General features: G+C 47.4%; 1 protein-coding gene across 1 annotated transcript in view; it reads left to right on the forward strand.

The window, feature by feature from the left end:
• LOC146334593 (uncharacterized) overlaps positions 1-26638 on the forward strand; it is a 40293-nt gene extending 13655 nt beyond the window's left edge. The window contains exons 2-3 of the mRNA XM_084823617.1: positions 24796-24879; positions 25735-26638. Of these exons, the coding sequence (XP_084679743.1) occupies positions 24796-24879; positions 25735-26195 (545 nt within the window). The 3' untranslated portion in view covers positions 26196-26638. The remainder of the gene's footprint in view (positions 1-24795; positions 24880-25734) is intronic.
• The last annotated feature ends 410 nt before the right edge of the window (positions 26639-27048 follow it).

Raw genomic sequence — 27048 nt, forward strand, 5'->3', positions numbered from 1 at the left:
CTAGGTTTTATTGTGGTTGTATTGTTATATTGTGGTTTTAATGTTCTATGTATTTTAAATTGTTTTATTGTGTGCTGTTTGGTTTTAATTTTTGTGAACTGCCCAGAGAGCTTCGGCGATTGGGCGGTATAGAAATGAAATAAATAAATAAATAAATAAAATTAACACTGTGTTTTATTGAATGAAAATTCATAAGCATTTTGTTCATTCCCTCCCCCAAAATACATGCCTTTTTCCATATACATATACTTTTGCAAACTGTTTCCCTAATATGATACCTTGTTGTTGTTGTTGTTGTTGTTTATTCTGTCAGTCGCTTCTGACTCTTTGTGACTTCATGGACCAGCCCACGCCAGAGCTTCCTGTTGGCTGTCGCCACCCCCAAGGTCGAGTCCATCACCTCCAGAATATCATCCATCCATCTTGCCCTTCGTCAGCCCCACTTCCTTTGGCCTTCCACATTCCCTAGCATCAGCATCTTCTACAGGGTGTCCTGTCTTCTCATGATGTGGCCAAAGTACTTCGGTTTTGCCTTTAATATCCTTCCCTCAAGTGAGCAGTCTGGCTTTCTTTCCAGGAGGATGGACTGGTTTGATCTTCTTGCAGTCCAAGGCACTCTCAGAATTTTCCTCCAGCACCACAGTTCAAAAGCATCTATCTTCCTTCGCTCAGCCTTCCTTATGGTCCAGCTCTCGCAGCCATAGGTTACTAGGGATGGGGGAGAATTTCTCGCCGAAACTTCGGGGGGCCGAGTGCCAACGTATTCGGCCCCCTGAAGTAGTTTCGGGGAGAAATTCTCCGCACCACCCCCGCCCACCGCCCCACCGGGATGGGACTTACCTTTCCTGAATGTCCTTCCTGGCGGCGGGTCCCGGCGGCGGTTCGGCAGGTCTTCGTCAGGGGCGGGGGCGGCAGCCGGACTTTTGACCGGCTGCCGCTGCCGCCATTCCAAGAAAAGTAAAAAAAAACACACCCCCGTGATAGGCTACGTGACGATTAACGTAGCCTATCATGGCTAGATTTGCAAAGTCAGCCATGATAGGCTATGTAAATCATCACGTAGCCTATCACGGGTGACTTAAAAAAAAAAAAAGCGTGTACGGCTAATGGCAGCCCCCATAGGGAGCCGCCATTCGCGTTCCTTATTTGGTTGCTGTAGTCTACGTAAAGATTACGTAGACTACGGCGAAAATAAGGGCAACGCTATAATACAACTTTTTATTTCGCATTATATATAATATAACTTTTTATATATTTATAAAATATAAATATATTTTATTTATAACTTTTTATTTCGCGGCCAGGCGAGGCGAGGCGCCTCCTCCCCGGCCTGAATTTCGGCCGGGCGAGGAGGGAAGCCTCCCCCCCCCGGCCTGAACTTTGGGGGGAGCAGCGAAGCGCCTCCCCCCCACCGCGAAGCAAGCTGCAAGACCAGGTAAGTGGCTTTCGTGCACCCCTATAGGTTACTATGGGGAATACCATTGCTTGAACTATGCGGACCTTTGTTGTCAGTGTGATGTCTCTGCTCTTCACTATTTTATCAAGATTTGTCATTGCTGTCCTCCCAAGAAGGGAACGTCTTCTGATTTCCTGGCTGCAGTCAGCGTCTGCAGTAATCTTTGTGCCTAGAAAGACAAAGTCTGTCACTGCCTCCATGTTTTCTCCCTCTATTTGCCAGTTATCAATCAAGCTGGTTGCCATAATCTTGGGTTTTTTTTTGAGGTTTAACTGCAACCCAGCTTTTGCACTTTCTTCTTTCACCTTCGTCATGAGGTTCCTCAGCTCCTCCTCACTTTCAATATGATACATACTTGAAACTTCTTTCTTCTAATAGACATTTTTTTCTAAATGCATGCATTTTTCTGTACGTACATTTTTGCGAACAGTTTTCCTAATATGATGAATATCTGAACATTATTTCCTCTAATATACACAGTCTTGCCTGTGTGTGTGTGTGTGTGTGTGTATATAACTGGAGAACACCATTTCAAAATCTAGAAAACTGTGAATTCTGAAGGATAATTGAGTTTCAGTTTGCATAGCAGTTCAGAAGTGCAAAATTAGATAAGTTCATATTAAAATGTGAACTGAATTAATGTATCCCATGTCCCTAGCATGACATAAAGCACATTGTGGAAGGTTATGTTTTATGGAACAACTTTCCTAAACCTCAAAGAATCTCAAAGCATCTCAAGGAATCATCTCCTATGTAGGGATGATTCTATCTGGGAATCTGGTGGAACCACCTCTGCCCGCACCCCCAAGCCCCGCTTGCCGAGACCCTGCTCCCTCTCGACCCCTGCCCACACTCGGCAAACAGCATGTGCTCACCCTGGCAGCCTCATTGAGCTTTGTGGCCCCAATTTTTTGAGAAATATAATGGTGATTGCAAAAATGCACATATTTGTGAATGTCCATATTCATGTGTGCAAAAATGCACATTTTGCAAATGTACATATTTGAATGTGCACGAAAATGTATATTTTTACAAAAATGTGCATGTTCACACATACACATATAAGTGCATTTTGCAACTGCCATTTTACTTTTCAAAAATAGGTGACTGGGGAGCTCAACAAGGCTGCTGGGGTGAGTGTGGGCTGCTTGCTGAGCATGGGAGGGGCTCGAGAGTGGACTAGAGACTGGCAAGCAGGGGCAGGGGCTGGGCGGGCTATGGGAGAACCAGGACAAGGATGGGTTCACACATCCCTACTCCTATGAGACAATAACCACACAGGCCAAACTGTCATAGACTCCACAGGAGTTGGGCTTCCCCCAGTTGAGTTTCCTACATTTTCGGACCCCAGCATGCTTTGATGTCCCTGAGACAGAGGGCTGGTTCACACGTACATTGCCATCTCTTGATGACAGCAGTGTTAATTCGGAAACCTTGCATCTCGGAGACCATCAGAAAGAGAACCCCACAGATCTGTAGCACCTCACATCTGACGTTCCAATGGAATCAGTTCTCACACCTTTCCCTGCCAGCTACACAGTCTATACAGTAATTGCATTGTGTGAAATCAAGTAATGCACATATTATTTTTGGCATGGTACAACAGCATTATATTAATGTAACAATGCATGCTTTATTAATTGAAATAATTCTACAATAATTGCACTACAATGCTTGTGCACGAACAAGGCCAGTTGCTTCAGGCATGTACATAATCCATGGAATAGAGACCAGATATGAGAGTCTTGGTTTTGGAGCAGGGAGGTCTGGGCTCAAATCCCAATCATTCATATAACTCATTGGGGTAACCTTGGGCCAATAAGTCACTCCTTGTAGACTCACCTACCTCACATAGCAGTGAAGATAAAATTGGGTTGTCTGTACATGTTTCAAACATGGGGTGACCTATGTATCATTTACGATATACCAGTTAGATAATTGTAATTAACAGGCCATAAGTTCCACATGGACCTATGGCCCGATTGGAATCCAACCGGAGAGGGGCATTCAGTGTGGTGGGCAATTATTTGGTGGAGTTGGTTGTGTGGCATGCCCCTCTTAGGAGAACTCAGTCTGCAGATTCCAGACTCCTGGTGGTCCCTTGGACTAAGGTGGCAAACTCTCGGCTCCAGGCATTTTCTCATCTTCCCCACCATTGTGGAAATCTCTCCTTGTACACCTCCACATGGAACAGGAGTTGGACAAATTTAAACAAGGCTTGGAAATGTATTTGTTCAAGTCAAAGCAGGAAGCATTGATGTATGGAGTGAGGAACACTTGGTTTGCAGTTGAGGTTTCAAATTGGTTCAGTGTTTTAATTGATTGGTTGTAAGTACTTAGCATTTTGATTAGTAGTTTATTTAATGCGTAATTATTGGCTTTGTTTATATTATTGTGTTGTATGTTTAGGGGTTAATTGGAATGTGCTGTGGTATAGAGAGGCATCCCAGGATGTTCCTGATCTCGTCTGATCTCAGAAGCTAAGCAAGGTCAGCTCTGGTTAGTACTTGAATGGGAGACGGCCTGGGAATCAGGCTTCCTGCAGTGAGCAGGGGGTTGGACTCGATGGTCTTGTAGGCCCCTTCCAACCCCATGATTCTATGACATAGGGATGTACAAAAGTCTTACCTGGCTCTGCGCTGGGCAATCCACAGTGGCATGGAGGCACTCTGTCCCTCCCCCTGGAATCCTGCCCGGCTGGCTCCGCTCCGCGGCAGTTCCAGCCATGGCCGGGCTGCTGTGGCCGCAAATGGTGGCCGTCGTAGCGGCCGCCATTTGCGTCCTTGCAGTCAGCCGTGACAGGCTATGTAAGTATTTACGTAGACTATCACAGCAAAGAGCAGGGATGCAAATGGCATTTAGATTAAATTAAGGGGAAATATACAGAGAGTAATGGAGATGGAAAAATAAATAGCCAGAACACATCAGCAGTGACAGTAGTTGTTCCTTGCTAATTCCATATAGTAATTTCTGCATTAGATACTCTTTCCTAGTTGCTACTGGAAATTAGGTTCCTGATGGTGCTGTAAATGCTCCCCCCCCCAAAAAAAAATGCTGATTCAAATGTCTGAAGAGTTGGCAAGGGAATTCCCACAGCATAACTATCCATGCCACATATGTTTTGACTTGTTCTGTGGTGTGTTCAACCTTTATCTACAAAAAATATGGGGCTGAACAGCATATTTGTGGGGAGGGATGGGAGACAATTTCCCCCCCTGAAAAACTCAAAAGGTACCATTACCCACTACTTCAGACACTACTTTCGCATTCTTCTTTGTGACATGATTCCAGGCAATCAGGGATCACACCATGAATGCAGTGATGTTGTGTTGTCATGTAGCCAATCAGAATTTCAAGAAGCCATTGGTGCAGAGCTCTAGTTCTTGGGTTCTTACAGAAGGGATTGCTTCCATGCCAAAATCAATGCCTTCACAACAAGTGCATCGGTGCACACATTTTGCTCTCTAATGCTGAGAGGGTGGTGTATATTATTGCAATGTCTGAAGAACTCACAGGAAAGAATGTTGGGGTGAGCGCATTTCTTGTCAGAGAAAACTTCAGCCTTGCTCTGAATTATTATTTATATATTTATGGTCCCATGTCTACTGGAGGAAGACTGGTTTCATCACCTACGCAGGTCACATCTGTTTGCAAAAAAGAAAAAAGCCAAACCCACGCCAATTAAATTTATATTGCTTTCTTTCAAACCCAAGAAAGAGGTGTGGCACAGAAAGTGTGTGTGTGAGAGAAGGTGGGGCAGGGGGGGGAGAGAACATAGTAAACCACAGTGTCACTAAAAGATGCAGCAGAAAACAATATGAAAAACTCCATGTGATGGCACAGAGTCATACAATCACTGACCTGAAAAGTTGGGGGACATTTAGTTTTACCTCTAGATTTCCTGAATGGAGTTGAGCACCCCGAAGCGATGCCTATCCAATCTCTGCTCAAAGACCTCCAGGGAGGGAGAACCTATAACCACTTCTCTAGTAATTGGTTCTGTTGTCAGACTGTTCTTACCATCAAGAGGTTTCTCCTAATGTTCAACCAAAATATCGCTGCCCATCTCTTTAACCCATCTGATCAATTCCTGCCCTCTGGGGCAGCAGATAACAAGCTGTTGCCCTCTTCTATGTAAGAGTCCTTTCAGGTATATCATGGGTGCTCTCATGTCCCCCTCCACTTCAGTTTGGTATGTGCAAACCCACCCCTGTTCAGGTTCTCCGGGCGCCCGCCCAACCCCTTCCTCTGCTCGCCAGTCCCCAGACGGTGCTAGAGCCCCTCCTGTGCTCGGCCAGCAGCCCACACTCACCCCGGTGACCTCATCAAGCTCCGCCGTCACCATCTTTTGAAATATAAAATAGTCATCACAAAATGTGCATATTTGCACATGCGCAAAAATGCACTTTTTGTGAATGTGCGTATTTCTGTATGCGCAAAAATGCGCATTTTTGCACACACACAAATGTGCACATTTTTGTGAATGCCATTTTATTTCTCCAAAACTGGAACGACAGAGCTCGACAAAGCTGCCAGGGTGAGTGCAGGCCATTTGCTGTGCATGGGCAGGGAGTGTGGGGGGGAAGTGGCTTGGTGAATGGGGGTGGGGGCAGAGGCAGTTCCACCAGATTTCTGGATGGAATCAGGCGCCTGTGCCATCCCTGTCTTCAGTCTCCTCCAGCTTAAATTTTCATATCTTATCCTTATTTTCATATCTTATCCATAGCTAATCCACTCGAGGTCTATATTATTGTGCATCCAATAGGGGTGCACGAAAGTCACTTACCTGGTCTCGCAGCTTTTTGCGGTGGGGGGGAGGCACTTTGCTGCTCCCCCCGCGAAGTTCAGGCTGGGGGGGGAGGCTTCCCTCCTCGCCCGGCTGAAATTCAGGCCGGCGGGGAGGCTTCCCGCCTTGCCCGGCCGAAATTCAGGCTGGGGAGGAGGCGCCTCGCCTCGCCCGGCTGCGAAATTAAAAGTTAAAAAAAAACAACGCCCCTGTGATAGGCTACGTGGCGATTAACGTAGCCTATCATGGCTAGATCTGCAAAGTCAGCCGTGATAGGCTACGTTAATCGTCACGTAGCCTATCACGGGTGACTTTAAAAAAAAAAAAAAGCGCATACGCAAATGGCGGCCCCCATAGGGAGCCGTCATTCGCGTTCCTTATTTGGTCGCTGTAGTCTACGTAAATCTTTATGTAGACTACGGTGAAAATAAGGGCAACGCAAATAGCGTTGCCCTTATTTTCGCCGTAGTCTATGTAATCTTTACGTAGACTACAGCGACCAAATAAGGAACGTGAATGGCAGCTCCCTATGGGGGCCTCCATTATCCGTACACACTTTTTTTTTTTTTAAAGTCACCCGTAATAGGCTATGTGATGATTTACGTAGCCTATCACGGCTGACTTTGCAGATCTAGCCGTGATAGGCTACGTTAATCGTCACGTAGCCTATCACGGGGGCGTTTTTTTTTTCTTTCTTTTATTGGAATGGCGGCGGCGGCAGCCGGTCAAAAGACCGGCTGCCGCTCCCGCTCCGGATGAAGACCCGCCGAACCGCCAGCCGGACCCGCCGCCGGGAGGGACATTCGGCGAAGGTAAGTCCCATCCCGGGGGGGGGTGTGTGGGGGGCGGGGGGGTGCAGAGAATTTCTCCCCGAAAATTGTTCAGGGGGCTGAACACATTGGCGCTCGGCCCCCCAAAGTTTCGGGGAGAAATTCTCCGCCATCCCTAGCATCCAATACCCTCTGGGTCAGATTTGTTAATGAGAGTGATCGAAACAAACCAGAGTCTGCTGAATATGAGCTACATTGGTTTTGCTACCATTTTTGCAAATTAAATTAATGAAATAAAGGGAGGCATTTAAAAGCAATTAAGGCTAAATACACAGAGGTGAATGGAGGTGAATAGCCAGAACATATGAACAGTGGGAGTTCCTTGCTAATTTCATAGATGTCACTTTCTGCGAGAAACTTTTTTCCCTAGTTGCGACTTGAAATTAGGTTCCTGGTGGTGCTGGAAATACCCCCCCCCCCGGCCTGCCACCAGAAAGCTGCTTTGAATAGCTGAAGAGCTAGCAAGAGGATTTCCACATCTTAACTATCCATGGTACATCTCCTGGCTTGGCTTATTCTGTGATATGCTCAACCTTGGTCCACAAAACGTGTTGGGCTGAAGGGGTTATTTGTAGGGAGGGGGAGAGACAAAATACCATATCAAAAACTCCAAATGCACTATTTTTATTTGCTCCCCTTCCTCTTTACTCCAGGCACTGTTTTCCCATTCTTGTTTGTGACATGATTCCAGGCAATCAGGGATCACATCATGAATGCAGTGATGCTGTGTGGTCAGGTAGCCAATCAGATGTGGGTATATGACAGTCTCAGTGAGGGCAAATGAAGTCAGCTGCTTTATCCTCATTCTGAATTGGGTGGGGAAGGGAAGTCTGTGCCATGGGGATTTCATTGGAGCAGGACAGCAAACAAAGTAGCATTGTCCCAGTTGCCACAACATGCATATTTTTGATCTCTCAACCTTCCCCACTCGCTTTTTTGTTTTGTTTTGTTTTAAATTTAAGAGGCTTGGTTTGATGGGGAGGGTAATGACTCAGCACTAGTTACATGCTAGAACACTGCCTTTTGTTACGAGGGATCCATCATAACGCAAGTTATGACTGTTATGAAAATGTATCATTTGCAAACTGGTTTAGTTTTCTGCTTGGTTTGGAGGTACGTTAGCCATAGGAATTACATTTCCAGTCTCCCAATTTGAGGGATGTATGATGATCTTGTTGTTGTTGTTCCAGCTCATTTTTGTTCAGGATTTACTCAGTCTGCACCTTCCGGACTGAACACGGACTCTGTGGTTGAAGTCTGAAAATTTCTAGGGATGTCAGAGAATTCTGCCACAGATCTCAGTGAGGCCGAATGCCAGTGCATTCGGCTCCCCGAGCTCCGTGGCGGAACGGTCTGCCACCCCCCGTGGATCCGCCCTGGGATGAGACTTACCTGGGGCGGATGTTCCAGGCAGCGGTGGCTTCGGCGGCGGCAGCTGCAGTGGCTGGTCTTCCAACCGGCTGCCGCCGCAGCCATTTGCAGTCTTGTCTTGTAAAAAAAAAAAATGACATGATAGGCTACGTAAATCTTTGTTTGATAGGCTACGTAAATCATAGCTGCGTAAAAAAAAAAAAAATCGCGTACGTAAATGGCAGCGGCTACGGCCACTGCCATTTGCGTTCCTTATTTTTGGCTGTCTTAGTCTACGTAAATATTTACGTAGACTATGACGGCGAAAATAAAGGGGAACGCAAATAGCGTAGCGGGCACTATTTGCGTCCCTTTTTGATTCGCCGTTTTAGCCTACGTAAATATTTACGTAGGTTAAAACGGTGAATCAAAAAGGGACGCAAATAGCGCCCGCTATGCTATTTGTGTTCCCCTTTATTTTTGCTATCATAGTCAACGTAAATATTTACATGGATTAAGATGGCCAAAAATAAGGAACGCAAATGGCAGCAGCTGTAGCTGCCGCCATTTGCGTACGCGGTGTGTGTGTTTTTTACCCAGAGCCCTCTGCGGCCAGAAATCTGTCTGCGGACGGCTCTGGCCTGGGCCTGGCTGGCTGCTTTGTGGAGCTGCCGCGGAGTACAGCCAGCCGTGGAGGATTCCGGTGGGGAGGAACAGATCACCTCCCCCCCATCGAGGATTCCGGGGGGAGGGACATAATCCGTTGAAAGGCAAGTGACTTTCATACTTCCCTATAAATTTCTGAACTTGCAGTGTGATTTGCGGACCTAAAATAAATGTGTCCAATTGCATGCATACTTTTGGAAAATGGGCATGAAAAATGGCATACAATGAGAGAAGAATGCTGGGTTCTTTGCTTTCAAATCATATGGATAACCTCACACTGTGGCCAGGTGTAGATTCTTTCTTGCCTGGTCTAACCATCAAATGCTTGTTTTTCCTTCTTAGGTGGTGGTGGGGGGAGGATTGGGAAAAATGCACATTTCTCCATCAGTAAACTGGAAATAAACAAACAAACAAAGAAACCCTGTGAATTACGTTCCTGCTCACTTTCACATTAGGGGTTGTGGATGGGACAAATTCACATGATTTGGGAATGGGAGCAAAATTCTCATAAATCCCCAGTGCAAAGTTCAGGATGCTATAGTGTCCCCCAATGCCACCTCATGTGCACAAGCTGGCAGGAAGGACTGGAGCCACTGTAAAACCCAGCCTGGGAATGTGCAACTCAACAAAACCCGAGCTTGCCAAAGTTATCCAAATTCCATCTCGAAGCTCATTCCAGCTCAAGTCTGTATCAGATTGTGAGATGTGCTTTTTCCATTTCATGTGAAAATCCATGCATATTGATGTGCACATTTTTCCAAATACACATATCAATTGTGTGCCTCTTGCAAATGTATGTATTCTTTTCCCACTGATTAAAGAATATTTTCTGAGCATCTTTAAAAAGTACACATTTTCTCATGCACTTGGGTGGGGGTTAAAGTATGCATGTTGTCAAACACTCTTTTTTTGGCCTGTAAATCCCATTGCAAGATCAGAAATATATGGACTTCAAACACAGATTGCCTCTGAGGTCATGCTCAATCTGGAAGGTGTGGAATAGGTAAATCCTGATCAAAAAAGAACTGAAATACCTTTTTCATACATTCCTAGCCCAGCCCTGCCAGGGGATGCAGAAAGGATACCATGGTTGGTAGTATCAAAAGCCACTGAGACATCTGGAAGAACTACTAGGGTTGCACTCCTCCAATCGAGTTCCCAACGTAGGTCATTCACCAAGGTGACCAAACCAAAGCAGTTTTCAGTCCCATATCTTGGCTGAGAGCCCAACTGAAATGAGTCTAGATCATTAGTATCATCCGAATTCTAGATCTCTAGATCGTGGGGAAGTGGCCTAGTAATTTTGAGACTACTTGAGTGAGTAATACTGAATATCTGTTCTATTTCATTTGTCCTCACAATAACCACATGAAGATGTTCCCATCTCCTGAAGGTCTGCAAAGGGATATGCCCTGAGAGACACATGGGCAAGAGATAAAGATCTAGAACATCTCTAACAGCAAGGGAGGAGGCTAATTTTAAAACAGGACTTTTGCTACTGCCAAAGCCCAGCCTGTGAATAGCGCAAGGTTGTAACCTAAATACTGTAAACAGAGGTGACAGAACAGTAAATCCTTGTGTTGAACAAAGGCTTTTTATGAAACCCACTGTCACCTTAAGCCAGTGACACAGCTAAGATGCTGCTACCAGTCGAAGTTTGGCTAGCCTGCCAGTGCCAGGGCTCAGTGGTAGAGCATTCACTTTGCAGGCAAAAGGTCCCAGGTTCTATTGCTGGCATCTCCAATTCAGAAGGCTCACAAAGCAACAGGGTTGGGAAAGACCCCACTCTGCTGAGACCCTGGAGAGCCAATGCCTGTCAGAGGAAACACTGCCAACCTAAATGGAGCAATGGCTTGCTTGACTCAGTATAAGGCTGTTCTTTGCATTCCATTTGATATATTATATTGGGGAAATCCCACACATTTTTCAAATCACAGGTTGATGCAGAAATTGCATGGAAGGGACGTATGACCGAATCCATGCAGAACTAGGGATGTCCAGCATGGGGAAACCTGGCCCTCTTGGAGCTTAACGGATTGGCTTGTGTTTAGCGAGCTGAGCTGAGGGCTCCCCACTGGAATTCTCAGATGCTGGGTATTAAATGGTTCTTTTTTCCCTCCGGGGACCCTGGAGGGAAAAGAAGCCATTTGTGCACAGCTGTGAGGTTGTTGTGAGTGAGTGTTTCCTTCTCCTTCCCAGGGATGGAGAAGGAGACACTTGTGCACAGCATGGCAATGGCAGAAGTCAGTGAGCTGGCTCAGCTCAACCTGTGTTGAACTGGGCCAGCTGGCGGACAAGCGAGCTGAAGTCCAGGGGGCCAAGCTGGTGAAAACTAGGGATGTGTGAACCCACCCCTGTTCAGGTTCTCCGGGCACCCACCCAGCCCCTGCCCCTGCTTGCCAGTCCCTAGACTATTCTCGAGCCCCTTCCATGCTCGGCGAGCAACCCACACCCACTCCAGTGGCCTTGTTGAGCTCTGTGGTCATCCTTCTTTGAAAAATAAAGTGCCAGTCGCAAAATGCGCATGTCTGCATATGCGCAGAAATGCACATATTTGCACGTTCACGAAAATGCATATTTTTGCGAAAGTCCCCATTTCCGTGTGTGCACAACCATGTGCATTCCCAAACATGGGCATTTTTGCATGCACAAATATGTGCCTGCACAAAAATGTAGGGGTGGACGAAAGTCCCTTACCTGTCCTCGAAGGACGTTCGCGGTGGGGGGGAGGCGCTTCGCTGCTCCCCCCGCGAAGTTCCGGCCGGGGGGGGAGGCTTCCCGCCTCGGCCGAAATTCAGGCCGGGGGGGAGGCTTCCCACCTCGGCCCAGCCGAAATTCAGGCCGGGGAGGAGGCTTCCCGCCTCGCCCGGCCGCGAACGCGAAAGTTAAAAAAAAAAAAAAAATGCCCCCTGATAGGCTACGTGATGATTCACGTAGCCTATCACGGCTAGATCTGCAAAGTCAGCCGTGATAGGCTATGTCAATCGTCACGTAGCCTATCACGGGTGACTTAAAAAAAAAAAAAGTGCGTACACTAATGGCGGCCCCCATAGGGAGCCGCCATTCGCGTTCCTTATTTAGTTGCCATAGTCTACGTAAATGTTTACGTAGACTACAGCGACCAAATAAGGAATGGGAATGGCGGCTCCCTATGGGGGCCGCCATTATCCGTACACACTTTTTTTTTTAAGTCACCCGTGATAGGCTACGTGACGATTCACGTAGCCTATCACGGCTGACTTTGCAAATCTAGCCGTGATAGGCTACGTTAATCGTTACGTAGCCTATCAGGGAGCTTTTTTTTATTATTTTATTGCAATGGCGGTGGCGGCGGCAGCCGGTCGAAAGACCGGCTGCCGCTCCTGCCCTGCTCGAACACCCGCCGAACTGCCAGCCGGACCTGCCGCCGGGAGGGACATTCGGCGAAGGTAAGTCCCGTCCTGGGGGGGGGTGCGGGGGGCGGGGGGGCGGAGGATTTCTCCCCAAAACTTGTTTGGGGGGCCGAACACGTTGGTGCTTGGCCCCCCGAAGTTTTGGGGAGAAATTCTCCGCCAACCCTACAAAAATGTGCATTTTTGTGCATACACAGATATGCACATTTTTGCAATTGCTGTTTTATTTTTTCCGAGAAATGGCGAGCGGGGAGCTTGATGAGGCAGCTGGGGTGAGTGTGGGCCACTTTCTGAGCATGGGGGCAAGTGGAGGCAGGGGCTCAGTGACAGGGCTCGGTAGTGCAGGCGGCGGTGTGTGTGTGTGGGGGGGTTCATCGGACTTCCTGATGGAATTGGGCACCCAAGCCATCCCCAGTGAAAACTCACTGAGCTGCACCCCCCAAATGGAGTCCTCTGACATCCCTATGCCTCTCACTCTGGTTCAAACAATAGCGGTGGTGAGGAGGAGGAACAGAGATGCCACGGCCTACTTGCTCCCAGGCTTTCTGCCGGCCAAGTAAGCAAGTGGGAGCCATGAGGAGGAAGAGGAGGAAAAACTGCGGTTGGTGACAATGGCAGTAAGCAGATAGACTCATTGAGGGAAGGGGGCATTGGGCCCTCAAAACAATGAAGTCAACACTCTCATTGTTGCCTTCCAGATGCTGACAGATCAAAGAACTCCATTCGATGACAACTGATCCAGAAAGGATCAAGGCAATTGTGAAATCATAATCATCATCTATGAATGATGAAAATCCCTGGTGTTAATTATGACCAAGCGTTGTAAATTTCTTTCTTTGCTCAACATACTACCTCCCCGAGGCAGTCCTTGCCGTAGGGTGCTATGAAAATGATGATGATAATAATAATCACTTGCTTACATCATTGTAAAACCCTGCTTGCATAGATCGTTGGAAGATCAGGTCATATAAACTGCTGTCTCTAAGGGAATTCTCCATTCGTCAATGTGTCGATTTCGTTTCCCAAACTAGGTGCAATACTTAGTGTTTCTTCCCTTAAAAACAAACAAACAAAGGTGGAACTAACTAGTGAGGGGCACTTTTCAAAATAGTTTCAGTACTGGTGAAAAGCATGTCATTGTCAGTGATTCGGGGGGGGGGCACTATGTGAAAAAAGGAACAAAAGAGAGTGCCCATTCAAAGCGAAGTCAACAAAATGAAGCATTGCCCTCATTCTCAACTTCCTTTGTTTGCTCTCTATGACGTCACACACAGAGATTTTAGTGGTTATGTGATACTGTGATGTGTATGGCATTACACTCATCCTTTGATGAGGGATGGATATGTCTGTCTGTTTCTTTTTTTCCAGTATTAGAATTCTTCAAATCCCAAAATCTTTGATTAGGGATGGCTCCATCTGTCGGTTTCTGTTTCTCTATCTGTCGGTTTCTCTTTTCTCTTTGATATTGTGATGTTTATGGCATTACACTCATCCATTGATTAGGGAATCATAGAAACATAGAATAGTAGGGTTGGAAGGGGCCTACAAGGACATCTAGTCCAACCCCCTGCTCAATGCAGGAATCCAGGTCAGAGCATCCCTGACAGATGGCTGTCCAGCCTCGTCTTGAATGCCTCCAGTGTGGGAGAGTCCACCACCTCCCTAGGGAACTGGTTCCATTGTCGCATTGCTCTAACAGTCAGGGAGTTTTTCCAAATGTTCAGCCGGAATCTGGCTTCCTGTAACTTGAGCCCATTATTCCGTGTCCTGCACTCTGGGATGATTGAGGAGAGATCCTGGCCTTCCTCTCCATGACAACCTTTCAAGTACTTGAAGAGTGCTATCATATCTCCCCTCAGCCTTCTGTTCTCAAGGCTAAACATGCCCAGTTCTTTCAGTCTCTCTTCACAGAGCTTTGTTTCCAGTCCCCTGATCATCTTTGTTGCCCTCCTCTGAACCCTCTCCAGTTTGTCTGCATCCTTCTTGAAGTGTGGTGCCCATAACTGGACACAATACTCCAGATGAGGTCTAACCAGTGCTGAGTAGAGGGGAACTAGTACTTCCAGGGATTTGGAAGCTATGCTTCTAGTAATGCAGCCCAAAAGAGCATTGGCCTTTTTTTGCAGCCCCATCACATTGTTGGCCCATATTCAGCTTGTGATCTACAGCATTTCCAAGATCCTTCTCACTTATAGTGTTGTTGAGCCACGTATTCCCCATCTTGTAACTGTGCATTTGGTTTCTTTTTCTGAGGTGCAGAACTTGGCATTTATCCCTATTAAATGTCATTCTGTTGTTTTCTGCCCAGCGCTCCAGTCTATCCAGATCACTTTGAATTTTGTTCCTGTCTTCCAGGGTATTAGCTATCCTGCCCAATTTTGTGTCATCTGTAAATTTGATCAGCATTCCCTGCACCTCCTCCTCCAAGTCATTAATAAAAATATTGAAGAGCACTGGGCCCAGGACTGAGCCCTGCGGTACCCCACTTGTTACCTCTCCCCAGTTTGAGAAGATCCCATTGATAAGCACGCTTTGAGTCCGATCCTGTAGCCAACTGTGGATCCACCGGATCGTTGTTTCATCTAGCCCACTTTGAGCTAGTTTGCTCATCAGGATATCATGGGGCACTTAGTTGAAAGTTTTGCTGAAGTCAAGGTATATTATGCCTACAGCATTCCCACAGTCCACAAGGGAGGTTACTTGATCAAAATATGAGATTGGATTCATCTGGCAGGATTTGTTCTTGACAAATCCATGTTGGTTTTGGGTAATCACTGATTGGATGGATACATCTGTCTGTTTCTCTTTCTCCTGCTTTAGAATTCTTTAAATCTCAAAATCCTTCCTTGTTGAATATGACGACACTGGCAAATTTTGGTGAGTTATTCTTAGGGATGGATGAAAGTCCCTTACCTTATCCCGCAGCATGCTTCACGGTGGGGGGGAGGTGCTCCATCCCTCCCCCTGAAATTCTGGGCAGGGTGGGAGGCGCTCCATCCCTCCGGCCGCGAATCTCATCTCCTGCCATAGCCGCCGCCATTTGCGTCCCTGCAGTCAGCCGTGATAGGCTACGTAAATCCTTACGTAGCCTATCATGGCTGATTTTGGAAAAAAAACAACGCGTACGCAAATGGCGGCACCCATGGGCGCCGCCATTTGTGTTCCTTATTTGGGCACGTGTAGTCTACGTAAACATTTACGTAGACTACGGCGAAAATAAGGGCAACAACAACAACAACAACATATATTAGGGGAAAGTGCATGCAAAAAATCAAGTTTTATTACATTAGGGGGAAAGAAGATACTTGCAAAATGTATATATTAAGCAAAAAATGGTCTTCAAAAAAGCAAGTATTTGGAGAAAGCTGTGAGTGGAGATGGGTAATAAAGAGACAGATACATGTGCTTGGATACAAATCAGGCCACATTTATTTTTATTTATTTTTATTAAATTTATTAATCGCCCATCTAGCTGGTCACCCAGCCACTCTGGGCGATGTACAGCATACATCTGTACATACATCTTTATATATATATAAATCTGTATACATCTGTAATACATCTTTAAACAGTTTAAAACAATAAAATTCTACAGTAAAAACATTTTCTAAAATACCCTAACCCACCCCAAATGCCTGCCTGAACAACCACGTTTTTAATGCATGATGGAAGCTCATTAAAGAGGGGACATGACGGAGTTCCCTAGGGAGGGAGTTCCACAGAGTGGGGGCCACCACAGAAAAGGCCCTCTCCCTCGTCCCCACCAGTCTAACTTTCCTGGCTGATGGGACAGAGAGAAGGCCATCTGAGGCTGACCTTGTTGAGTGGCCTGTCTGGTGTTGCTGGAGGCACTCCTTGAGATAGGCTGGGCCAGAAACATATAGGGTTTTAAAGGTCAAAACCAACACCTTGAATTTGGCCTGGAAAACAACTGGTAACCAGTGCAACTCCTTCAGCACTGGAGTGATGTGATCTCGCCGGCGGCTGCCTTTAATCAGGTGAGCCGCCGTGTTCTGTACCAGCTGCAGCTTCCGAACCGTCTTCAAGGGTAACCCCACATAGAGCGCATTACAGTAGTCTAGACGAGAGGAGACCAGGGCATGTACTACCGATGGGAGCAGATGGTCGGGAAGGAAGGGGCACAGCCGCCGTATCAGACGGAGTTGGTACAGCGCTGTCCGGCTCACAGCTGACACCTGAGCCTCCATGGACAGCTGGGAGTCTAAGATGACCCCCAAGCTGCAGACCTGGTCTTTCAAGGGTAGCCGTACCCCATTCAGCACCAGGTCAACATCCCCCAGCCTTCTCTTGTCTCCCACCAGAAGTACCTTGGTCTTGTCAGGGTTCAGCTTCAGCTTATTCCTCCCCATCCAGCCACTCACCGTCTCCAGACATATGGACAGGGATTCCACGGCCAACCTTGGTGAAGGTTTGAACGAGAGGTAGAGCTGCGTGTCATCCACATATTGATGACACCGCACCCCAAACCTCCTGATGACTGCCCCCAGTGGATATTTATTGGAATATCTGCACAGGGGGGAAACCCGTACAGGCACTAAACTGTGCCAGCCGCTAGCTGACGCTGCAGTGAGTGAAAAAAATGTTCATAGCCTTTGGAGTGGAGTGTCAGCATCACCACCCCACAGGGCAACCCCTTAGGGGAGTTAGAACTTCCCCTATCACCTCACAGGTAACCCTTGTCCTCCGATGGGCCGCGAAACCCACAGCGGAGGCCTCAGGTATCACCTGTCACCACAACAGTGCCTCTGAATGCTCACCATCCCTATTCTCATTCCTACTACCCATCCTAACTGCTATTTAAAATCTGACCCAATGCTGAAAGATTAGATCAAGTTCACCTAAGGACTCACCCTCCCAACTCACAGTGCGAAGTGGGTGAAAAGACGCATAGCCCCTGCCATTCAGACTATGAGCCAAAAAATTTTACTTCGCCCCCCAAAAGGGCAACCAGTTAAAACCCACATTGCATAAGGGAGGGCAGGAGGGAGCCGCATGTCAAAGAGGGGTTTGGGAGGGGCACAGAGGGCTAAAAGAGGCCTCTCTGTCCCCTCCCACCTCTGGTGGTCCCACCACCGAGTAGCCAATGGCTGCCAGGCACATCTCCTCCCCCCCCACCCACAATGCCTCCCCCCCATGGCCGGGCAAGTGGGGTGGTGGCACTTCCTCAAAACACAGAGATGCATGCACATTTTCATGCCAACTTTAAAAAAAAGAAAGGAGACGTTTGGGATGAACTGAATTTAAGATGGGGTGTTAAGATAAACCAAAATGGGTGGATGCTGGGCATTGTAGGAAGAAGAAGAAGGAGAAGGAGAAGAAGAAGAAGGAGGAGGAGGAGGAGGAGGAGGAGGAGGAGGAGGAGGAGGAGAGGAGGAGGAGGGGGGGATCCCACAAATCTGGAGTCTACCCACCCCTGGCCCAGGATAATCATATTTGTACTGGCACATTTGTTCTTTTGGTTGCATTCTTTGCTTTCAAGCCATGTGGCTAAACCCATGCTGCATCCAGGTGTATTCTTCCTCGCCTGATCTAAAATCCAATGTTAGAGCACCTCCTGATTTCTTCTCCCATCTATCTCTTTTTATCTAGATAGCAAATGCTGCCGAATGTGTTGGAGTCACAATAATTCTGTAATAAGTAGAATGAGATCGGCTGAGAGATTAAATGTCCTTAAGTATGTCTCTCCACACACAAGCACACGCTCACACCCCGCCCACGTCTTATAGAAATGGCTACAGCTTGGTTACTAACACACCCTGCTTCAGAAGTCAGAGCAGACAGGATACACCATATATACTCCAGGTTGAGGAACTGAAAGGGGAGCGGGAGAGTGCAACATGGAGATGCCAGGCTGCCTGGATAGCTTCCACATTACCCAAGCAAAATAAATCTTTTTTTTGGGGGGGGGGGAGTGGAAGATGGTTACAGGCAACACAGGGGTCTCACGATCTAACATATTAAATCTGATGTTCTCCGATGAAGCTGAATGGTGGGAGATTCAGGGCAGATTATATACTTATTTACTTTTAATCCAGCCAATAACAATTGTTCTCTGGGCAGATAATGAACAGTTAAAAGAATAAAGTACAATGCCAGTAGTTTACAGAATAGAATAGAATAGAATAGAATAGAATAGAATAGAATAGAATAGAATAGAAATATTTCAGTATGATACAATACACCAGACTGGAGAGCCAGTCTGGTGTAGTGGCTAGAGTGTTGGACTGGGAGTTGGAAGATCTGGGTTCTAGGCCCCAGTTGGCCATGGAAGCTCACTGGGTGACTTTGGTTTGGGCCAGTCACAGACTCTCAGCCCAACCTACCTCACAGGGTTATTGTTGTGAGGGGAAAAAGATGGGATACAAATGAAATAAGTAAATACAATACAATACAATACAAAACAAAACAAAACAAGAAGATGATAGATGATAGATGATAGATGATAGATGATAGATGATAGATAGATAGATAGATAGATAGATGAGAGAGAGAGAGAGAGATGATAAATGACAATAGATAGATAGATAGATAGATAGCCCTAACACTAAAAAATGAAGTGTCTAGGAGAAAAGAAAGTGGTTCTCCTCACACTGAAATTTAACAAAATAGGTGCCAGGTGGGTCTCCTTGAGGAGGGCTTTCCATAAATGGGGAGCCACAACTGATAAGGTCCTCTCTCTTGTAGCCATCCTAGCCACCTGCCTAATTTCCTTTGGTGAGAGCATCTGGAAGAGGGCTTCCAAAGATCATCTAAAGGTCTGAACAGGTGCACACATGAAGAGGCATTCCTTTAGATCAGGGGTGGGAAACTTGTTGCCCTCCAGATGTTTTGGCCCATGACTCCCATCAGCCCTAGCTGGCATAGTCAACGGTGAGGGATCATGTGAGTTTTAAGCCAGCACTTCTGCAGGGCCAGACATTACCCTTGCTCTAGATAAACGACTTGGGACAGAGAAAGGTTTTAAAGGGCAACACCTACACTTTGAATTGGGCTCGGAGCCAGTGCACCAAACTTAAGTCCTGGCATTGCATGGTTATGGTTACATTAGCCAGCCCCGGACAGTAAAGGGAAGAACTTCTTCACACAGCACATAGTTAAACTAAGGACTTTGCTCCCACAAGATGTGGTGATGGCCATCATCTTGGACAGCTTTAAAGGGAGATTAGAGAAATTCACAGATGATAAGGCTATCCATGACCACTAGCCACAAACTCTATATATTATGGCCAATAGCAGAGGGAATATGCTTCTGAATATCAGTTGCAGGGAACACGATGGGGGCAGGGGTCTTCCACTTCTGTTCTGCATGTGGGCTTCTCATTAGGGCATCTGGTTGGCCATTGTGGGGACAGGCTCCTGGACTCGATAGGCTTTTGGTCTGATCCACTGTGGCTCTTCTTATGCTCTTATGAGTTCTCATAAACCTCCAAAACAAGGCGCCTAATTTTATTTTCTTCTCTGACACACCAGAGGGTGTGGTGTTGTTTTTTTTCCCATTCCTCCATCCTATCTCCAGCTGGATCAGTAGCAAATCAACATCACCTTGAGAGTTCAATGTCACCTGCTTCAGAAGGTTTAGATTCAGGAGAGAGATAACTTGACTGTGAAAAGGGTGTGGTCCTGAGGCTTCCTCAGGACAAAGGATTCTGCCGGTGTGAGAATCAAATGGTACTAAAAGTCCTGCCGGTGCAAAATATTGTATTAAGAACAGCTTCTTATTAATGGTATTTCTAAACCCCAATATGAAATGATAGCTTTGCCTTCTTAAAATGCTTGCCAGCATTTTATCCATCCAGAAGTAGGCCAAGCTTTATAGCAGGGACTAGTAACTGGAGGCTGATTTTCTCAAAGGGTGATTTTCTCTGACCCCACTCTTGAGTAGGGCTGTTGTCGGAGAGGTACGCAACATAGCCAAATGAGTTCGGGTTTTCATGAATCTCACCTGCAGATTCCACAGCGGACTGGCTGTCCCCCTGTTGGGCAGATTCCGTGGATTTGTGGACCTTTTTCTTCCTGTTAACTTTCCCCAATTTTACTCAAATTTTGTCATAGAAAAACACACATTGAAAAAAACAACCCAGCCAAAAATGCACATTTCCCTATTTTGGGAGGGAAAGACCTTGAGATTTTTTTATTATCATTATCATTGTTATTTTAACAAAATGAATGCAGGAGAAAGTGAAATGGGCAGATTTGCCCATCCCTAACAGCTGCTGGTTTTTACTTTGGTTTATACTGTCATTTTAAACTTTTCAGATATTTAAAGTATGTTTTATCCCACTCTTGTATGTTATGCTTTTAACTGTTGTGAAACATCCAGAGAGGTTAACATATTGGGCAGTACAGAAGTGTAACAAATGCACGGATAAATAAAATGTCTGAATTTGCGTTGCAGTTTGTGGAATGAGAACAAGCATTTTAAAAACAGGTATATTTGAGTGTGCCTGAAATAATGTGAACTCTTGGAAAACAAATGTGCACAAACACACTTTAACCAATAAGGGGGGGGAAGCTCTCTCTCTCTCTCTCTGAACTTGAAAAATGTATACAAAGAATGTTGATAGCCCCAACCCACAAATGTTGCTGCATCTTTTGGAAGCATCAGGCACTGCATAGTGTATTTTTATGTATGTATGTATGTATGTATGTATGTATGTAGAACATTTATATCCCCTTCATGGATCACTGCCTTGTTGTGGTGAAGGGGCTTGTGTAAATCAGTGAAGCCATAAGCTATGCCGTGCAGGGCCACCCAAGACGGACAGGTCATGGCAGAGAGTTCTGACAAAATGTGGTCCACTGGAGAAGGAAATGGCAACCCACTCCAGTATTCTTGCTAGGGGTGGATGAAAGTCCCTTACCTTTCGCCGAAGCTTGTTCGCGGTGGGGGGGAGGCACTTCGTTGCTCCCCCCGCGAAGTTCAGGCCAGGGGGGAGGCTTCCTGCCTCGCCCCAGCCGAAATTCAGGCCGGGGAGGAGGCTTCCCGCCTCACCCGGCCACCAACGTGAAAGTTAAAAACAAAACAAAAAAAACGCCCCCTGATAGGCTACGTGACGATTAACGTAGCCTATCACGGCTAGATTTGCAAAGTCAGCGCTTTTTGCGTTGCCCTTATTTTCGCCGTAGTCTACGTAAATCTTTACGTAGACTGCAGCGACCAAATAAGGAACGCGAATGGCGGCTTCCTATGGGGGCCGCCATTAGCGTACGCGCCTTTTTTTTTCTTTTTTTTTAAGTCACCCGTGATAGGCTACGTGACGATTGATGTAGCCTATCACGGCTGACTTTGCAAATCTAGCCGTGATAGGCTACGTTAATCGTCATGTAGCCTATCACGGGGGCGTTTTTTTTCTTCTTTTATTGCAATGGCGGCGGCGGCAGCCAGTCGAAAGACCAAATAAGGAACGCGAATGGTGGCTCCCTATGGAGACCGCCATTTGCGTACACGCTTTTTTTTTTTCAAAGTCACCCATGATAGGCTACGTGTAGGAGTGCATGAAAGCCACTTACCTGGTCTCGCAGCTTGCTTTGCGGTAGGGGGGAGGCGCTTCACTGCTTCCCCCGAAGTTCAGGCCGGGGGGGGAGGCGAAAGGCCGGCTGCCGCCTCTGCCCCTGTCAAAGACCTGATGAACCGCCGCCGGGACCCGCCGCCGGGAGGGATATTCGGGTAAGGTAAGTCCCGTCCCGGGGGGGTGCGGGGGGTGGAGAATTTCTCCCCGAAACTACTTTGGGGGGCCAAACATGTTGGTAGTCAGCCCCCCGAAGTTTCGGGGAGAAATTCTCCCCCATCCCTAGCTACGTGACGATTTACGTAGCCTATCATGGCTGACTTTGCAGATCTAGCCGTGATAGGCTACGTGAATCATCACGTAGCCTATCACAGGGTTTTTTTTTTTTTCTTTTGAAGTTCGCGGCCGGGGAGACGTGGCGCTTTTCCCCAGCCTGAATTTCGTCTGGGCGAGGAGGGAAGCCTCCCCCCCCAGCCTGAACTTCGGGGGGAGCAGCGAAGCACCTCCCCCCCACCACGAAGCAAGCTGCGAGACCAGGTAAGTGACTTTCATGCACCCCTAGATGAATCACAGGTCGGAATTAAGATTGCCGGGAGAATTATCAACAACCTCAGATACGCAGATGATACCACCCTAATGGCAGAAAGTGAAGAGGATCTAAAGAGCCTCTTTTTGAGGGTGAAAGTGGAGAGTGCAAAAGGTGGTTTGAAACTCAACATTACAAAAACAAAGATCATGGCATCTGGCCCCATCACTTCCTGGCATATAGAAGGGGAAGAAATGGAAGCAGTGACTGATTTTATTTTCTTGGGCTCCAAGATCACCGCAGACGGTGACTGTAGCCATGAAAGTAAAAGACACTTCCTCCTTGGGTGGAAAGCTATGGCAAACCTAGACAGCATAGTAAGAAGCAGAGACATCACCTTGCCGACAAAGGTCCGTCTAATCAAAGCTATGGTTTTCCCAGTAGTAATGTATGGCTGTGAGAGCTGGACTATAAGGAAGGCTGAGTGCCAAAGAATTGATGCTTTCGAACTGTGGTGCTGGAGAAGAGTCTTATCAGTCCCCTGGACTGCAAGGAGGTCAAATCAGCCAGTCCTAAAGAAATTCAACCCTGACTGCTCATTGGAAGGACAGATCCTGAAGCTGAAGCTCAAATATTTTGGCCACCTAATGCGAAGAGAAAACTCTCTGGAAAAGACCCTGATGCTGGGAAAGATTGAAGGCAAAAGGAGAAGGGGATGGTAGAGGATGAGATGGCTACTAGATAGCATCACCATTGCAATGAATATGAACTTGAGCACACTCTGGGACAGAGTGGAAGACAGGAAGGCCTGGTGTGCTGTGGTCCATGGGGTCACGAAGAGTCGGACATGACTTAATGACTGAACAACAATAGAGCATTTATATACCACTCCACTTCTAAACAGATTCTGGAGTAGTGTACAATAAACAATAATATGATACAAAGATAAAACACATGAAAAGCCATATTTTGAAGGGGGGGAAGTGCCACCCCCCGAAGTGGCTATTTGTTTATTTGTTTGTTTATTTATTTTTTTCATTTCTATACTACCCCAAAGCTTACGCTCTCTGGGCAGTTCACAAAAAGAAGCCAAGGAAGGCTTCCTGGAAAAGAGCTTTATTCAGGAGGTGCTAAAACAAACCCAGTGTTGCTGCTGCCTGACCTCCAGAGGCAGGGAGTTCCATAGGAAGGGGGCCACCACACTGAAGGCTCTTCTCTGGGTGGGCTCCAGTCAGGACATAGGTCCATGTGGAGCCACCAGGAGCATGCCCTCTGATGACCACAGTGATTGGGCAGGTTGGTAATGGAGAAGGCGCTCTCTCAGGTATCCTGGTCCCAAGTTGATTAGGGCTTTGTTCACTAGTACCAAACCTTAAACTTGGCCTGGTAGCGAATAGGCAGACAGTGAAAATCCTTCATCTGTCACAAGTAGGGATGTTGACGGGCTTTGTTAAGTCTGAATTTTTGTGCAAGCTAGCCTAATACACACTTCCTTGAGTCATATGCAGAGTGGAACATAGTTTATTTTATTTATTACATTTATATCCCAACTTTTTTCCCTGCGTAAGGAACCGAAGGTGGGGTACATAATCCTCCTCCTTCTGCTCCATTTTATCCTCACAACAACAACCCTGTGAGGTAGGTTGGGCTGAGAGTCTGTGACTGGCCCAAAGTCACCCAGTGAGTTTCCATGGCCCAGTGGGGACCACTCCAACAGTCTCGCCACTAAGCCACACTGGCTTTGGTTATCCTTCAGACTGCACACCCCTCTGGGTCTTGTGATGCAGGCCTCCGCTCAAAGCCATTATCTCTTGGCATAAACTGCATGAGGAGAACTAATATGAGAATAGTAGAACTGTCTAAGCAGAAAAATGGGATATGGAGATGGATGCATAATATGCGTGATGACAAGTGTGGCCCACAGAAGGCTACAGGTAGCCCAATGCAACTGTTCCACTCTCCCACTGAAGTCCCTTCAGATGCCAGGTTCACCCAAGTTCGACAGGATGAATGACCAACCAAAATGTACAAATGGCCATCTGAAGGTGGAATTACATCTCACAAGCTTGTTAATATGAAAGAGAACAAAGAGGGTGTTGACGGGCATGGAATGATGAGTTAACACCAAGATGCCTTTGATAGACTAATAGCCCCAAAGAAGGGAGGAAAGACAATTAAAACAATTATAACATGTGTGTGAGTGAGCGTGGCCTATCGGAGTTGATAATTAATTGGGATTTTCAAATCTCATAATTGAAGGATTGTCCCAGAGACCATATAAAAGGACAGGGCGCTCAATCTTCCTCTCACATCTTCAGTTGATTCCATTCCTTCAGAAACCAGGTAAGTCCTCTTGTGATCCAGCCTGCTCAGTAAGTCTTGAAATATCTCTGTGAGTAACCTTTGCTCCTTACCTCTGGTGGTGGTGATCTTGAGAGAAACACGCTTGCGTCTTAAGACTTCCATTCTTTCAAATGTTTCTTTCTCTCATTCTTACTGATATGGATGAATGCCGGCTGTCGGTGTTAGACTCAGCTTGGAAAATGTGGCCTCCTCATGCCTAGGTAGACTCATGGGGGAGCAATTCTCCATTTCCGTTCCATGGCTTGAAACACTTTCTAAATACCCGGATAGTAAAACAGGCCTGGAATCTTGAAGATTGTTGCAGGTGACATGCTAATTTGGGGGTGTCAGTCCCAAGAGGTGAATATACAGCTGTAACCCAAGCCCTTCTATGAAGAGCAGTTGGAAGACTGAGTACGTTTAGCCAGCAGAAGAGAAGCTTGAGGTGATACATGAAAGCTGTCCTCAAATATCTGGAGGGCTGTCACGTAGGAGATGGGGCAGACATGCTCTTTGTTGGTCCAGAGGCAATTGGCGGAGGTGCCGGGAAGCGGATTCCAGCTAAATGCTAGGAGGAACCTCTGGATGGTGAGAGCCCTTTGGCAGTGGAACACAACACATGGAGAAGTGGGGAGGTTGGCTGGCCATCTCAGGGATGCTGTACTTGCAAGATTATTGCACCTTGCAGAGGGTGAGGCTAGATGACCTCCAAAGTCCAAAATGGTATGATCCTAGGGCCCTTCCGGCACGTACTGGTCCTGAGGCTCGTTCCAGTCAGTGGGATTTCCTTCTTCTCTAAGACAAAGACAAAGCAGGCCTAAGGTGGGATTCTCTATGCGCGTTGTGTCGTTTCAGATCCAAGCGCTCCCGCTTCAAGCACGATGACTCTCTTCAAGCACCAGTCCTACTGTGACCCATGGACCTACAGAGGCTCCTCCTCCAGCAGCTGCTATGGGGGCGGCAGGCGCAGGATCCGCTATAGCTCCGGGAGCTGCTACGGAGGATCCGGACAGAGCATCCGCTACGCACCGGCTTGCGGCTATGGTTACGGTGGTGGCTACGGCTATGGCGGACGCATTTGCTACCAGCCAATCAGCTACGGGGGTTACGGTTATGGCCGTGGTTGCTACCAGCCACTCAGCTATGGTGGGTACGGGTATGGCGGCAGCTGCTATGGGGGCGGCTATGGTTCTGGCGGGTACGGCTATGGCAGCTGTGGCTACCGCGGCCTCTACGGCCGTCGCTCCATCTGCTACCAGCCTTGCTACAGCTACGGATCCAGGCGCGGCAGCATCTGCTACGACCCATGCAACTGAGCTCCCAGGCCGCCTGATCCCCTCCCCGACAGATCGGTCAGGGCAGCTTCTGTGGACGCTGCTCAGCCCGAGAGCGGGCATGCGGGGACACACGGAGAACCAAACCACCCAACATGGATGCAGCCGATGCGCGACCCAGCTTGCCAGGCCCGGATTTGCAGAACCGCCAAGCCTGCGGGAATTCCCGAGGGGACTGGTGGGCGCTCGGCACTTCTTCAAACCCGTCCTGCACTTGCCTGCAGTGGAGGACCACCTTTTGCAATGGACATGGACTGCATGGCCACGCAGGCCCGGGGCTTTCTGCTGGGGAAACCTGGCAACAGAGGTGTCCCTCAGGGATCCCCCTGTGTGGTGTGACCCAGAGTGCAGCTGGCAGTTGTGCAGCGACACAGCCGGGCTTCCGCTTCCACACTAATTAAAAAACAACGTGCTTGCTTTGCATCAAAACACTCTGGCTTTGTGTCATTGTCCGTTTGGTTCTTGCTCTGCTGAAAGATGTCAAAGAGAAAGCAGGTCTTATATATCACGGGGGTCCAACCTCAGGTCTGGGGGTGGGATTTCACCCTCCTGGGTCCCAGCCTGGCCCTCTCAGGTTCCCAGGTGATCACACCCCACCCCCTGGCCCCATCCCCCTTTTCCCCACCCAGCAGACATCTGGTGGCTTCCCCCATCCCATTCGACCAGGTTGAAGTGCCTCTCGTAAGGCTTAGCTATACCGGCTTTAAGACGTTTAAGCTAAGCTACGGTAGGACTTTGGGTAGTTTGGCTGCACCAGTTCTAGCCTTTGGCCCTGGCCTGGCCGTCACTGGGATGGAGCCCCCACGGGTTTCTGCAAACACTGAATTGGGCCCTT

Source organism: Heloderma suspectum, chromosome 17 (assembly GCF_057233095.1).
Source record: "Heloderma suspectum isolate Gila_16-S chromosome 17, 16-S_ref, whole genome shotgun sequence".
Classification (NCBI taxonomy): domain Eukaryota; kingdom Metazoa; phylum Chordata; class Lepidosauria; order Squamata; family Helodermatidae; genus Heloderma; species Heloderma suspectum.